At 38.9% G+C, this 15,361-nt stretch overlaps 1 protein-coding gene and 1 long non-coding RNA gene across 2 annotated transcripts; both read right to left on the bottom strand.

The window, feature by feature from the left end:
- Window positions 1-3,865: 3,865 nt before the first annotated feature.
- On the bottom strand, window positions 3,866-4,448 carry LOC149407561 (uncharacterized). The gene is made up of 2 exons (XM_089607494.1): window positions 4,359-4,448; window positions 3,866-4,250 (listed from the first exon to the last, which is right to left on the bottom strand). The coding sequence occupies exons 1-2, from the start codon at window positions 4,389-4,391 to the stop codon at window positions 3,876-3,878; spliced, it is 408 nt and encodes a 135-aa protein (XP_089463620.1). The 5' UTR covers window positions 4,392-4,448; the 3' UTR covers window positions 3,866-3,875.
- Window positions 4,449-4,586: 138 nt separating this feature from the next.
- On the bottom strand, window positions 4,587-11,469 carry LOC149407560 (uncharacterized). Its single transcript, XR_016300142.1, has 3 exons — window positions 11,208-11,469; window positions 4,755-4,973; window positions 4,587-4,679 (listed from the first exon to the last, which is right to left on the bottom strand). It is a non-coding gene; the product is annotated as an uncharacterized LOC149407560 (long non-coding RNA).
- Window positions 11,470-15,361: the final 3,892 nt, after the last annotated feature.

The raw sequence follows: 15,361 nt of genomic DNA, 5'->3' as shown, positions 1-15,361 counted from the left end.
AGTAAAATTGACGTGCAAATTCAAATCACAGAGTTGACTGATACTGATAATCGAGTAAGACCTTCCACCAATAAAGCCTCAGTCAAACAAGACATACCAGGATAATTTAGCTGACCTTTACCTATAATCTTGGCTTTCACTCCATCGCCGAAGGTAACATGACAATTAGAGTAAGGTTTTACGTTGGTCGGGAAAGAATGATCACCTATCATGTGGCGAGAGCAACCACTATCAAAGTACCAGTCGCTACCGGTGGAAGCACTCAGAGATGTGTATGCGATATTGGCACGATAAGATGTGTCTTTCACTCTCCATTCCAACCATGAAGAAGGTTGACGGCGAGGAAGAGCATGCATATAAGTGGATTGATGCTGATGAAGATTCCTCCCATATAGGCGATAGCAGAAAGGCCGAATATGACCCCTTCGACCACAATGATGGTAGACCCAACGAGGTCTGTTGACAAGAGACCTGGTTGGTCCAGAAGGATGCCGCTGATGTTGTTTCTGAAACTTGTCATCGTCAGATGTTTGAGACATGTTTCGCGACATCTTGCCAGCTGGCTTTTGTGGAACAAAGGTAGTTTGAGATGTGGAAGCACCATGAGTATATCCAAGCCCCTTCATGTTCTTTGCAGGTTTTCCGATGGTTAGGATTTTGTCAAGGATGTCGGTGCTAGAGTTCAACATCCTGACGGATTTAGTCATCTGGTCTAGCTCTCCAAATAGATGGCTGACTTCCCGTTTCAGATCAACAATGGTTTCTAAGAGCCTTGCCTTGTCTTCAGTTAGAGAGAGAATAAGTGCACTCTGCTTGTCAAGAACTTGAGACTCTTCAACCCATTTAGTGTGTAAAATATTATACGCATCATTCATAGCGTCATCAGATAGTTCCTCATCTATAACAAGTCTCTGTGAAGATTCAGCAAATTCATGAATAGATTCAAGGTTATGAGTGGGAATAGAGGCTGTGAAGGCCACAAAGTTACTTATCTGGTCGGAGTCGCTATCTTCTTCCTCATCAGATAGAGTAGCGTTGTATCCATTTTTCTTCATTTTGAGGAAATTGGGACACTCCTTCTAAATATGCCCAAAGCCTTCACATTCATGGCACTGAATGCCTTTGCCTTTTCCAGAGCGTTCACCACTTCTTCCGTTTCTGTGAGGGTTAGCATTCTTCTGGAATCTTTGCCGAAAATTGTCTTTGACATCTTGGGAGACATTCTTCCCAGTCATCTGATTGAATCTCTTCATAACCCTGCCATAATTTTTGGCCAGCATAGCTATAGTGTCATCAGTTTCATTATCAGAATCCGAGTATACCTGCTCCTTCTGATCATGAATAGAGCTTTTGAGGGCCACTCCTTTATGTTTCTTCTATCGCCGTGATCTTCATTTTGAATCTTGGGCTTAAAGCTCTTAGAGTTTTCCTAACGAGATCTTCATCGGTCATGGGTTTGCCGAGAGAGTAGGATTCGTCTGCAAGGTCTCGAATACGCACATTGAAGTCTGCAACAGATTCATCTTTAAGCATAGTAAGAGCTTCAAAGTTTGTAGTTAAGATACTGCAGCTTTCGCTCACGGACTTTAGTGGTTCCCTTATAGGCGACAGAAAGAATTTCCCAAGCTTCTTTGGCGCTCGTGCAGGTATTTATAAGCCTAAATTTTTTTTTATCAACCCCGTTAAATATGGCATTGAGTGCGCGAGAGTTACCCAGAGCTGCCTCATCTTCAGTATGACTCCAGTCCTTCTCGGGTTTGGGACCTGTAGGAGCTCCTTTATCATCAACAGAAACTGGGGCTTCCCAACCATGTATCACTGCCTTCCAAGTTCTGCTGTCAAGGGATTTCATAAAGGCGCTCATGCGGGCTTTCTAGTAACCATAGTTGGTTCCATCAAGTACTGGAGGACGATTGACCGAGCCTCCCTCTCTGGAACTATCCATATCTGGTAATCAGAAAAAATACCCAGGAAACCACCAAAAGATTTAGGTGCCCACTCTGATACCAATTGAAAATCTGACTAGTCACAAAGACAAGATGTCGCACACAAAGTGTTGACAATGTGTCCGACAACTTGCTTGAACACAAATAATGGATAAACAACAAAAAGTGCGATAAGAAAAAGACACACAATATGGTTACCCAGTTCGGTGCAATACACCTACGTCTGGGGGCACTCTGCCAGTGGAAATGATTTCACTATCTTGTAGTCAATAGTACACACAAGGTTTAAAATGATTACATTCACCAAATCAAAAACCTCTATTACCACCAGTGAATATCTAAACCAGGGACTCCCCCTGGATTTGAGATCCGTCCCAATTCCACTCTTCGAGCAACCGCCTATGCTCGGATGACTTTCATTCTTCAAACGATCGTGAGTCTTCAATCACGAGTACACAGAACCCAACTCTCACAGACACTCAATCTTTCTGGAATAGTGTTTGAGAGAATATACCGCTCTTAACAAAACACAAAGCCTCCCAATCCGCCGGTCTTGCACGTCTAGGAGCTCTAAGTATTATATCAAAAGCGTCGAGGCTGCTAAGGGGAAATCACATGGCTTTTATAGCAGCTGTACAGGCCTGGAAGAGTATCTAGGGTTTTCTTACCCATCCTCACACGAATATCACGCAATAAAGTCACCATCGAGACAATCTGGCAATACTGGAAACTTGCCCGAAGTACTGTCTGCGCACAGGAGGAAAGATGTCTCACCAGAAGCTGGAGCATGAAGACCGACATCTTTCGAAACAACTTGCACTAAAAAATAAAGCCAACATATACCGTAACAACACATACATACACACACATATATATATATATATATACATATTTATTTTATTAATATAATGTATCATGCATAAGCAGAAAATATACACATAATTTACACTAAACAACAAAAAACGGCTTTAAAGTGTAGAAAGTACGTAAAACACTAAAATGATAAAAGTCGTACGAAGTGAAACTACATATAAAAAGTACCTAGCATAGCTTAGTTGGTAATTTTACATCACATCTAATATAAAAATTATTTGTTTAATTCTCACTAGTAGCAAAAAATTGCCTTAAAAAAACTACATAATTGCTTTATATGAAAAATTAACTATATGATTGTAGCGTTCATTTTACTACAAGAATTATCCGTATAAGCAACTATAAATGTAGTCGCGATAACACCCATATGTAGTCGCCATAGACCAACGGCGAGTACACCGGCAACTACATTTGTAGTCGCATAATCTTTGTCGCGCTTTCCTGAAGCAAGTACGAATGTTGTTGCCGTTGCTATTTTTTTTAAGGGGAAATGGTGGTAATAATACTCAATGTTTGGTCAAAATACTACTTAAATACTCAAAGTTTTTTTCTTTGGCAAAAATACCACATGTTACGTTATTCTGGGTCCGTTACTACTTGGATCGTTAAGTTCAAACGGAAATTTTAACGGCAAAGTACTTACGTGTAACTAAATCTGAAACTTTGAGTATTTTTGCCCAAGAAAAAAAAGAAGGAGTATATAAGTAGTGTTTTGTCTAAACATTAAGTATTTTTGCCACCATTTCCCCTTTTTTTAATATACCGTTGCTGGGGTTTTTTTTTAACTACGCTAGTACTGTGATAGTGATAGTACTGTGATAGTGATACTCATTCAATATTATACAGAATACAGTAATCAATCAATTACTACCAAAAATCTCAAATTTGAATATGATATAAAATATGATCCAACCAAGTTTAAGAGTAAGTAAAAAAGATGATAACAAACGAACATCTTTTAAATGCAAAGATAAGAATGTAAGTCAGCAATCGTCAACATCGAAACAAAAAAAAAAATCAACTAAAAACTATAGCAAACTAATCAGAATATAATCCCTAGGCATAATGATCATTTTCCTCCTCATTGTCCTCTAGATGGTGTTGAGGCGGGTCAGTAGACGGCTCAATATCAATGGCTTCGTATTGAAAATTTGGATCAATCGAATTCAAATACTTTGCCATCTTGTCCACCATTGATATTACCTTTTTGAGACACTCGACCATGTGAGCTGGATCCTCTTTCATCGGTGTAGCACATGAAGTGGAGGCTCCATCACGATGCGTATGGAGAAGAATTTTCGTCGGTATTTTTGGTCCGATTCCCTTGGTGTACCTACGGCCAGAGTGAAATAGTTTAAGAATGATTTCTTCATATGTGGTGTGATCATCCGGATCAGCATCTCGTTGTTGTCGAGCCTTGTCCATTTGTTCCTAAAAAAAATTCAAAATCTATTCAAAACATTATTCCAATAAATGATATATCTGATGACTGATTTACTTCATAAGTACATAATAACAATTTTATATAGTATAACTTACATAATCTGTGCAAGCAGCGGTTGATGTCCACATCGATTCTTTAAAATGCAAATCCTTCCACGCATCTATTAGACTTAGCCATTCTCCCGTCTCCTTATTACGCTATTACACATGTTTGAAGTCATAAAAAAAATAGAATAAACATAAGTCAATACTGCAAGACATGTGCAATCACATATTTGCATATATAGAGCATAACCACATGCATATATTAAGCTTAGAAATTACCTTGCGATGTCGATATTGTGCAATTGACTGGGACCCATGCCGACTTTTAACGGCCACACATGAACGATTCCGTGAATAAATTTTCGACATTGCCTTCATATATAAAAATAAACCATGTGTTAGACATATATTATTTGTGATTCTAATCCAAAAAAAGTATATAATAACCTGAGTTCTAGGACTCTCCATCCACTTCAAGAATGCATGCCACTGCTCCTTACTGTGACATTGGTCGGGTTTTAGTTCTCTGGCTTTCTCCTCGTCATATTCTTGAACTAGTTCAAACCACTTATTCTTCAAGTCATTCTTCCAGTCACACACTACCCTTCCAGCTTGTCCATGAAGTTGTGCAATAAGTTATTTGTTGTCCGGCATCGTAAATACATCCTAGATAGCATCAAGTTTCATATTTCAATATCCAACATTTTTTACATATATTCGTAGCACTTAAATACTCAACACTTACATCCACAATAAATTAATAATCTGTGACCAACAACCAAATAACAGAATATGGTCCGAAACCATATAAAAATGTAGGATAATTTACAAGATTACCCCCTAAACTCGTGCTTGATTAACAAAATGCACCCTGTACTCGGATTTTCAACAAAAATACTCTGAACTCAGTTTGATGTTGACTTTTGCCCCTTCTGTTAAACCTTTTCAGTTACCGTCGAATTGAGATGCACGTTTCACTCACGTGAGATGAGTATGGAGTTGAAATTATCATTATGCCCTTCAAAAACTAATAAAAACTAATAAATTATGTCAACATTTGAACATAAGCGGAAACAATTACAGAATTATTTCGAGTTAAACAACCCAAAATCTCTGTAACCCTAAACCCCCAAATCGCGCGTCTTGTCGGTCTTCAAACCCAAATCGCGCGTCTCGTCGGTCTTCAAACCCAAATCGCGCGTCTCGTCGGTGTTCAAACCCAAATCGCGCGTTCTCGTCGATTTTAAAACCCAGATCGGGCGTTGTCGTCGATCTTCAAACCAATCTTCTCAACCCAAAACGAACCCATAATCTCAGATTGTACACTTGTTCCTGATGGATTCGTCGTAGAATAGTGCATTTACAGCAAGCGTCGACGAAGCAGAATGTGTGGAGAGTCGTCGGAGTCCTCGTTGCAAATGCGGTCTGTTGAGTGTCGAGCGCACGTCATGGACGTGTGACAACCCAGGTCAAAGGTTTTATGGTTTTTCCAGATACAAGGTAAGGGTTTATTAATATTTGTATTCCTGGTTGTCGTCTGCTAATCACTTGATTAATTTAGGACGGTGATGGGTTTTATTCGTAGAAAAATGTGGAAGATGGTTGTGGCATGTTACAATGGATTGATCCGAAAATGTGTAAAAGGTCTCTCCAAATTATCCCAGGTTTATTGAAGAAAATAAATAAACTGGAGGAGGAGGGAATGAGTGATGAAGGTGCGAAGAAGAATATTGTATATGAAGCCAGTTGCGAGACTAAGGATGGGAGCCGGTTGATTCTAGCAGAAGTCCTTAATATTAACGCCGCTGTATCAAGTCCGTGGTGAGATGAAGGAAGCGAAGGAAGTGAGTGTGAAACTGATTGTAGAAGCCCAGAAAATCAAGAGTATTATGTTAATAATTGTTGTTGTATTAGTTTATGCGTTTTTTTTCAAATAGCCCCAAACTGAATATTTTTAATGGTATGTGTGTAATGGTATGTGTAACTGTGTATGTGTAATTGTATTTTACTGTGTGTAATGTTAACGTTTTATTTGTGATCATATACTATAGCAGTAGTTAGTATAATAGGTTTTATGGTATGTGTAATGGTATGTGTAACAGGTTTATGGTATTTTGCTGGTAAATTTGCATTCCATTTCAACTGAAAGTTATCATTCCATTTGATCAAACAAGATAGTAAGAAATTACAAACTTTGCATTCCATGTCCAGAAACTGAAGAAACCATAAGTTTGACACACTAAGTACATATAAATCAAGAGTAATTACATCATTTGAGACCTAAACGAGCCAAGTCTACCAAAATGCACAAAAAAACTACCCAAAAGGACAAAATATGATTGTAAGACCGGTAATCCAACTTCATAACTTGTTCACCATAATATTGTGGTCCAAAAACACGAGAATCAGAACAAATTCCTCGGTTCTAATACATTTCGTCTCGTTGGAACCCTGTTGAGCCTCGGGCTACGCTGTAATTGTATACATTTCAATTGATTAGATACATTGCTATTTACGGTATCTATAAGGTAATGTATTTCAGTTTTGATAGACTTACCCTAGGCTGTGGTTGTGGAGTGCCTTGACTGCCTCATGTTTGACTACTTTCACCTTCGGCAGTACCTCGATGAGCATGTCTAGCAGCTTGATGTTGATCTCTAGCATGTTGTTGTTGTTGCCTCTGCAAGTTTATTAGAAATTAGAAAATCTTCACAGTTTTTTGTAGCTAAGAAAATAGATGACATGTTCTTCTTGTGTCCTCCTAAAGCATGTCGTTAGGTAGTGACCCGGTTTTCCACATCCAGAACATGTAACCGTGACGTATCTTCGAGTCATTCTGGTTCCACCCGGTGGAATAACCTCATCATGTTCTACTCTCCTCAATTTCTTGGGTCTTCCCGGCTTTGCTCTATTTGGCGGCATTCCCATAGGTGTTAAACCTATCTTAGGCCACTGCTCGATAGGATTCATCGGAAAGATTTGGTGTTTGTATGCCTTCATGTACGTCTCCTTTTTGTAGCAATCGTCAATATACATTTCTACTTGCTGCGATCTTTCCCATATACATGCAATGGCATGTGCACACGGAATCCCTATGGATGGTCGGACATGTTGAAACCATATAAGTAATAAGGTAACTACTTAAAATAATGGATACATTTCATGACGTACCTGATAAATCCCATCGACAACATGAACAGGTTCTTGTGCCTAAGTCAACTGCGTACATGCTCCCATACATGTTCTGAACTTGATACTTAAAACCCTCGGACGAGATTCCTATGTTCGCACCACTACTGATTTTATTATGTTCAACGATTTTGTAAATCCGAGGACCAATGTCGCCCATCCATTTCTCCGCAGCTAGACGTTGTTTGCTGAATCTCTGCAAAAGGTACATCCTAATTCTCTCTAACATAGAGAGAATAGGTCTTCCTCTAGCTAGCAACACGGCCCGAGTTCCATTAAAACTCTCGCAAAGGTTGTTAAGCAGGATGTCGCACTTTGGTGTTGTTCTGAAATTGCTTCTGGCCCAATTACGGGGGTTTTTATCCAGTAACCAATCATACGCGTCTTGATCCTCTGCTTTGATCAATTCCATTTCTTGAAAGAACTTTGGGACAGAATATTGCTTTGCCGCTGCCATTACCTTGTTTTTATGAAATTGACCTTTGAAAACCTGACATTGAATAAAGAATTCAGTATTTAAGTGAGTGAATCCATCAAGACATCAATTAATAAGATCAGAAAATTAGTAAATTACGTTCGTGAAATTGCTTTGCAGATGCCGTGCACAATGTCTATGCTCTGCCTGTACAGAATCCTCTTCCCACATCCCACTCAGTGCTTCCTTCAACCCCATCTGTTTATCATTAATAAATGTCCAATGATATCCATTGTGTATGCCCACATCGTCTCGCAGAAAGTTTAAAAACCATGCCCACAACGATTTGCACTCGGACTCAACCACTGCAAACGTTATAGGAAACATGCTGTTATTGGCATCAATGCCAATGGCCGTCAACAACTGACCTGTGTGATGTCCTTTTATGTGACATCCATCCAAACCGATAACAGGTCTACATCCTTCAACGAAACCAGCTTTACAACCGGTGTAACAAATATAGAGCCTCTTGAATATAGGATTACCTTCTGCATCGGACTCGGTTAGAAACTCGACCGTGGAACCGGGGTTGGATCTCCTTATCTCAGCCCCGTAGTCCCACAACTTAGCGTACTGCTCTTTGTACGAGCCTTCTATCACCGCATCAGTGAATTTCTTTGTTCGGTACGCCTTTTGTCTTGAGCAATTCAAGACTAAGTCTTGTTGTACCTTGTTCATGAAGCCAACAGCAGACCAAGACTCGTTTTCTGTGAAGGTTGGCATATAATTTTTACACAACCATCGTGACGTAGCAAACCGGTTTTCATTTATTCTCGAGCATGTGTGTTCAGGCACGTACGTCTTTATCGCGAATGTGGTTGTCTTACCGAGAAAAGAGGCATAGCATAACCATTTGCACGTCTTATCTTTACAAATAGCTCTAACTCTGTTTGAATCGTTGACCTTATACTTGATTTCCTTCCCGGATCGGATAGAGTGCTCTCGAATAGCATATTTGAATACTTTTCCACTAGGAAAAGTCAATCCTAGTTTGAGTTCCGGTTGTGTCATATCCGTGTCTTGTCTAAACTCCTGCAATTTGGGAAGCACCTTCTTCCAAACTGAACGACGTTTATCGGTCTTCGCTTCTTCTTCGCTAGACGAGTCCAAGTTCTTCAAGTCTATATCATCTTCGTCATTGTAGTCACTATCTGTATCAGAGACTGGTTCTTCATCACTGAGATGCATTTTTCCTTTGCCTGTTAGGCCTCCATCTATAGCTGCTCCGTCAACGATCACGTCGTCCTCACTCATCTCAAATCCGCTGTCTTCCTCGATCTCTGCTTCTTTGTGCTCTTCCACTTCGGGTTCTTCGTCTGCTTCCACTTCTACTTGTGTATCTTGTGGTGGAACCTGTGAAGCTTGAGGTGGACTCTGTGACGCTTTAGGTTGACTCTGGGACGCTTGAGATTGACTCTGGGACGCTTGAGGTTGACTCTCTGACTCTTGAGGTTCTCTCTGACGCTTGAGGTTGACTCTGGGACGCTTGAGGTGGACTCTGGGACGCTTGAGGTTGACTCTCTGGAACTTGACTCTCTAGAACTTGACTATCTGGAATTGGACTCTCTGGAACTTGACTCTCTAGAACTTGACTCTCTGGAATTGGACTCGTTGATCCTTGATTCCCTTCAACTGCTGACTGAGTCTCTTCAAATGGATGTGAAGTGTCATCATGTTGACTCTGATCTAATAGGAGCACATGCTTACTTCCTCCTTCTTGAATGGGATGCTCACAATACAACAACACCTCAAACGTGTTCTCAATTTGCTCGCTTATGATGGACATCAAGGTCTGGTCTGAATCAAGCAATACAAGCTCATCGGAATAAGCGGGTATGACGTAATACAATGCTCCACAGTAGTATCCCAAGTCTTTAATGAGTATCCCATCGATCTCCATTATCGACAACCGATCCATGTCCATGTAGTCTACAAAATCTACTTTGCTTTCGACGTAAGACAATTGATCATTCACCAATTTCATTTTACCACCATGGTGAATTTGAAATGTGAACTTACCAGACCCATTCACTGTAATCAAACAAAAAAGTAAATAAAACATGTTACATAAAGTCATCTTAATCAACAAACAAGTAAATAAAAATAGGATCCTAAAACATATTAGATAAAGTTTAATTAATCATTAAACTAGTGAATAAAAGGATCCTAACTAAAAGGACACATATCAGATAAAGTTTAATTAATCAATAAACTAGTAAATAAAACACATTTGATATAGGTTAAATAATCAATAAACAAAGGATTCTCACAATGAATCCAGTGTGAACAACCAACAACACAAAGCCAAAAACTGAAATTAGTGGTCCCTACTATTTTAAAATTGAAGCTTCAAACCTACAAACCCACTAACATTAGACAAACACATCAAATGTGGTCCCAAGTGTTTCGAATTTAAGGCTTCACAACAACAATCTCAGGTCCACCGTACACAGTGGTCCCTACTGCATTTCTTACTTAATAACACTTTCTCACCCAATTTTGGTAACTTATGGGTTGTTGCGCTACTTTTGGAATCCCTTTTCTTCGTCGGAGACTGAGCTCTCTTTTTTGGAGACTTTCTTTTCATCTTATTCTTGGCTGGAGACATCTTTTTCTTGGCCGGGGACTTCGTTCGACCACCTCTAGTGCTTCGCATTGAACAGCCTGGAGGAATCCAAGCCGAAATTATCCTTTTTCGAAGAAACCCTAAAAATTTGCGATTGGGGGTTTTCTTTTTCTGACTTGTTTGGGCGGGCTTTAGTTTTAATCTTTATTATTCAATCAATATCATTCATTCAAATATAATTAATAATTTTGAGTTATTTCATAAAAGAAATACAATTATAAAACTAAATATACCTTTATACCCCCCATACTCAGCTCACGTGAGTGAAACGTGCACCTCAATTGGACGGTAACTGAAAAGGTTTAACAGAAGGGGCAAAAGTCAACATCAACCTGAGTTCAGAGTATTTTTTGTTGAAAATCCGAGTACAGGGTGCACTTTGTTAATCAAGCACGAGTTCAGGGGGTAATCTTGTAAATTATCCAAAAATGTATCATAATTACCAATACAGTATATTTTAGTAGCTAGCTATAGGCAGATGAATTAATTATTGAATTAATAAAAATAGTAGATGAGCTTATGAAAGAACTATAGACCCAAAACATGTGAATATAAATAATACTTCTTCAGGATATGATACATATTAATGAGTTTATGAAAGAAAACGCACCTTCATGTTTGTAATAACTCTTTCACGAGCATGCTCATCTTGATCAACATATTTGATTAAATTCGGTTGAAGATTATCACGAACCGTCACACCTAAATAGTTGTTGAAGATCTTAGCATTTTCCCCGACAGCTTTCCACGTGTTCCCTTCATCGAAAATAACATGTATTTTTTCCCCCATTTGGGTGTTTTGCCTTCCATTGCTCAACTGACAAAGCCTTGTTTAGGCCTCTAGTCCGTTTTGGAGCCCGTCGAGGAAGGCATTCAGGATCTGCATTTCCATGCGAGTACTCTCCACCATCATCTCCACTGCGAGTCATCAGCCCTGTAATTAAAAAAAAATGAAGTATTAAATACAATTGTATAAATAGATTAGTTAGAAAAATAAAAGTAAAAAGTAATTCAAAATCAACTACTTCATCGGTATCTAAGTCACTTTCTACAAAGATTCATTATCGTCATCTTCTTCTTCTTCGTATACGTCGTCATCACTATAAGTCAAGTCAGGGTCCTCTACATCATCGTCGATGTCTACATCAACATTGCCTTCACATAACACTATAATACTCTCATCGGACATAAACTCAGGTGGCTCGTTAGAGTTGTAAAGTATGATGTTTTCAACTCTTGGAAGTTCAACCACCAACTCAAAGTTCCCACTAAAATTCTCTTGCAAGAGTGTTACTTGATTATCTTGTTCTTGTACAGCTTCAGATATATCCCACACATTCCGATTATGAAAATGTTGCACAACTTTCCATGGCTTTTTATTCAATAAATCTGGAATATAGAACACTTGTTGCGCTTGAGTGGCAAAGATATAAGGATCATCTTCGTACCACTTGTTGTCAGTGTTAATGCTTGTAATATTTTGTATAACTCAAGGTTTCGGTTTATTTGTTTTGAACCACATGCATTTAAATAAAATAGCACGACAACCTGATTGCACTGTTAAGATTTCTTCGAGCTCACAATAAAAGGACATTGAATCTTCTCCTGGTACAAAAACACCAGAATTTGTGTAGTTCTTCTATCGTCGCGTGATTTACACACAAATTTGACACCATTAACTATACAAGCAGAGTAAGAAAACGCAGAAACAAGTGGACCTGATGCGAGAGAAAAAATCTCATCAGTGACTGATAAAGGATCTTCTTTGCGCTTTGCATACATCTTCTTTGCAAACCAGCGTGAAAAAGTTTTAGAATGAATATTTTAACATCAAGCACTCCTAACTCCTCTCGCAACTCACAAATATGTTCTCTAAAAATCAAACAAACTAGTATGGTAAGTAAAAACACAATTAATTATAAATTTAATAATTTCATACTTGTATAAATGTTAGAGCTTACTCTCTATAATCAGCAATCTCTGGGCAATTGTTCAAAATATACCATGTTATCTTGTTCTTCAAATCCTCCTCCAATCGAACAAAAGTAGGTTTACCAATCAGCTGGATACGATGCTTGAAGACAGAAATCTGCTTGATGTCTCATTCATCTCCATTGCCTGTGTGTCGCTCAGGTCTATTGAAACGTGTTTCAACATCTTTTAGATATATTGAGCAAAATGTAAGAGCTTCATTGACCACATATCCCTCAGCGATGGATCCCTCGGGACGAGCACGGTTGCGTACGTACTTATTTAATGATCCAATGTTACGTTCGATAAAAAAACATCCACCGACCATTCACCGGTCCCCCTTGAAGTGCTTCTTCGGGTAAATGCATAATCAAGTGGACCATTATGTCAAAAAAAAAGTTGGTGGGAAAATCAACTCTAACTTGCACAAAATGGTAATGACATCTCTCTGCGCATTTTTCAGATCTTCCACGCATAGGGTTCTAGCACATATCAGCTGGAAAAAATTGCATAGCTCTGTTATTGCATGACTTATTTTCTTTGGTAAAAACTTTCTAACACCCGGAGCTAAAAGTCGTTGCATAGTAATATGGCTATCATGAGACTTGAGTCCTAAAACTCTTCCATCCTCAGTAATATTCTTACTTAAATTTCCAGCAAATCCATCAGGGAATCTCACTGACTTCAAAAAATTACTAAATTCTTTTCGTTGATCGGCACTTAAGACGTATGATGCATACGGTTTAACCCATCGATTTCCTTGTTTCTTCATATGTAGTTCTGAACGAACATTAAGATCTTCCAACTCCAACCGTGCCTTATCGGTATCTTTAGATTTTCCCGGAATACTCAACAATGTACCAAGCAAGTTATCGTACCAAGCAAGTTATCGAGGCGGTTTTCGTAGCTCCTCTTTTCCATCAAAGCGTAAATCTCGTCTATATCTGTGAAGTATCGGTAAAAATTGTCTATGCCAAAAATATTCGATTTTTCTTCGACCGCGGATTCATGGTGTTCCTTCATTACACATGGGGCATGCTTTATAACCTTGCCCACTTCATCCTGACAAATAGCTTCGCGCCGGAAAACCAGTGATCGTCCATAACAATGAAGCTCGCAAGTTGAAGTTACTCTTCGTGATTGCATCTCGAACATTTATGTCGTTCATCCATAACTCTTTCGATTCGTCGACTAGCGGTCTGAGATAAAATGTTCTGTCCCGGTGAAGAAGGACCGGGGATCAACAACGTCAACATCAGGTAAGACTCTTTCATGTATAACCATGGTGGTAAATTATATATTGTCAAGATTACAGGCCATACGCTATAAGAAACATCATCTTTGCGAATGGGTTGAAACCATCGGAAGCCAAACCAAGTCTAACATTTCGAGTCTCAGCTGCAAAGTCGGGGAAACATCGATCAAAATCTTTCCAAGCGGTACAATCTGCAGGGTGCCGAAGTACACCCGCCTCCTTCAATCTCCCTGTTTGATGCCATCTCATCTGCCTCGCAGTGTGCTGAGAAATGTATAATCGGCGTAAACGATCACACAATGGAAAATATCGTAACACTTTATGTGGAATTTTCTTTCCTTTTTCGTCATTTTTTTCCCACCTCGAGGTTTGGCAAACAGGACAAACTTCATCGTTTATGTTCTCCTTCCAAAACAATGCACAATCATACTTGCATGCGTGGATTCTTTCATAGCCCAAACCCAATGCTCAAAGTTTTGACTTGGCCTCGTAATGTGATGCAGGCACTTTATTTCCTTCTGGATACGTAGTCTTCAAAAATTGTAGAAGTTGATCAAAAGATTTGTCAGTCCACTTATTTAGGACCTTGAGATGCATCAACTTGACAGTAAAAGTCAGAGATGACTTCTTTGCTCCTAACCAAGCCTCTGTCTCTAATTCATTGAACATTGCATCAAAATACGCAGGTATGTCTTCTTGATCAACATCTTCCGCATCTTCAGTAGCAAGATCATCGAGGACATCAAACATTTCATCTCTCTCAGCATTAGGAACAGCTTCTTGGATGAAGGAAGGAATAGGTTGCCGGTTGGGACTAACATTGGTAGCTGCTTCACAGTGGTAGATCCATGTCGTGTACGCAGTGTGAAACCCAAAGTCAATGATGTGTGCTTCAAGTGTCGAGAGTGTATGCCATACTCTATTCACACATTTTTTACACGGACACTTTGTACACCTTTCCCTATTTAGATGTCCTCGAGCCATATTTAAAAACTCTTGAGTTCCACACCAATACTCCTCCGAGGTTGGACAAGTTAGAAAAATCCAAGTTTTATCAATTGCCATATTTAAATTGTGACTGTAAAATATGTAATACATAAACTAATTTTGACCACTACAGTATTATATAAGCATTTAGTAAAAGGAAAAAAGTAGCGATGCAAGTAACATAATTAAATAACATCTTTTATAATATTGAACTCCAAGTTTTTTTTACTCTTCTAAAACCTATGTTAAGCTAAATTGTCAACTGTCATATGATACTAAAAAAATCTACAAGAATAAGCTACAATCATACACAATCAGAGACAAAGAAAACATTATATAAATTTTTATATCCTAACACGAGCAGAGAAGAAGAGCTTACCTGCCTGTTGGTTTGGATAATGAGCTTCAGTGGAAGAGTGAGAAATAACATCATGCTTCTTGCACTTCCAAGAGATGAGTGAATCTCCAAGGAAAACACAGAATCCAGTGGTGGACTTGCGATACGTAAGATCACCAGCCCAATCAGCATCAGAGTAAGCGCGCAGCTCCAA

Source organism: Urtica dioica, chromosome 1 (genome assembly GCF_054948205.1).
Source record: "Urtica dioica subsp. dioica isolate 48M chromosome 1, U.dioica_male_clone48M_v1_H2, whole genome shotgun sequence".
Lineage (NCBI taxonomy): Eukaryota > Viridiplantae > Streptophyta > Magnoliopsida > Rosales > Urticaceae > Urtica > Urtica dioica.
Note: the sequence above shows the minus strand (reverse complement) of the source record. Positions and strands in the feature narration are given on the sequence as shown.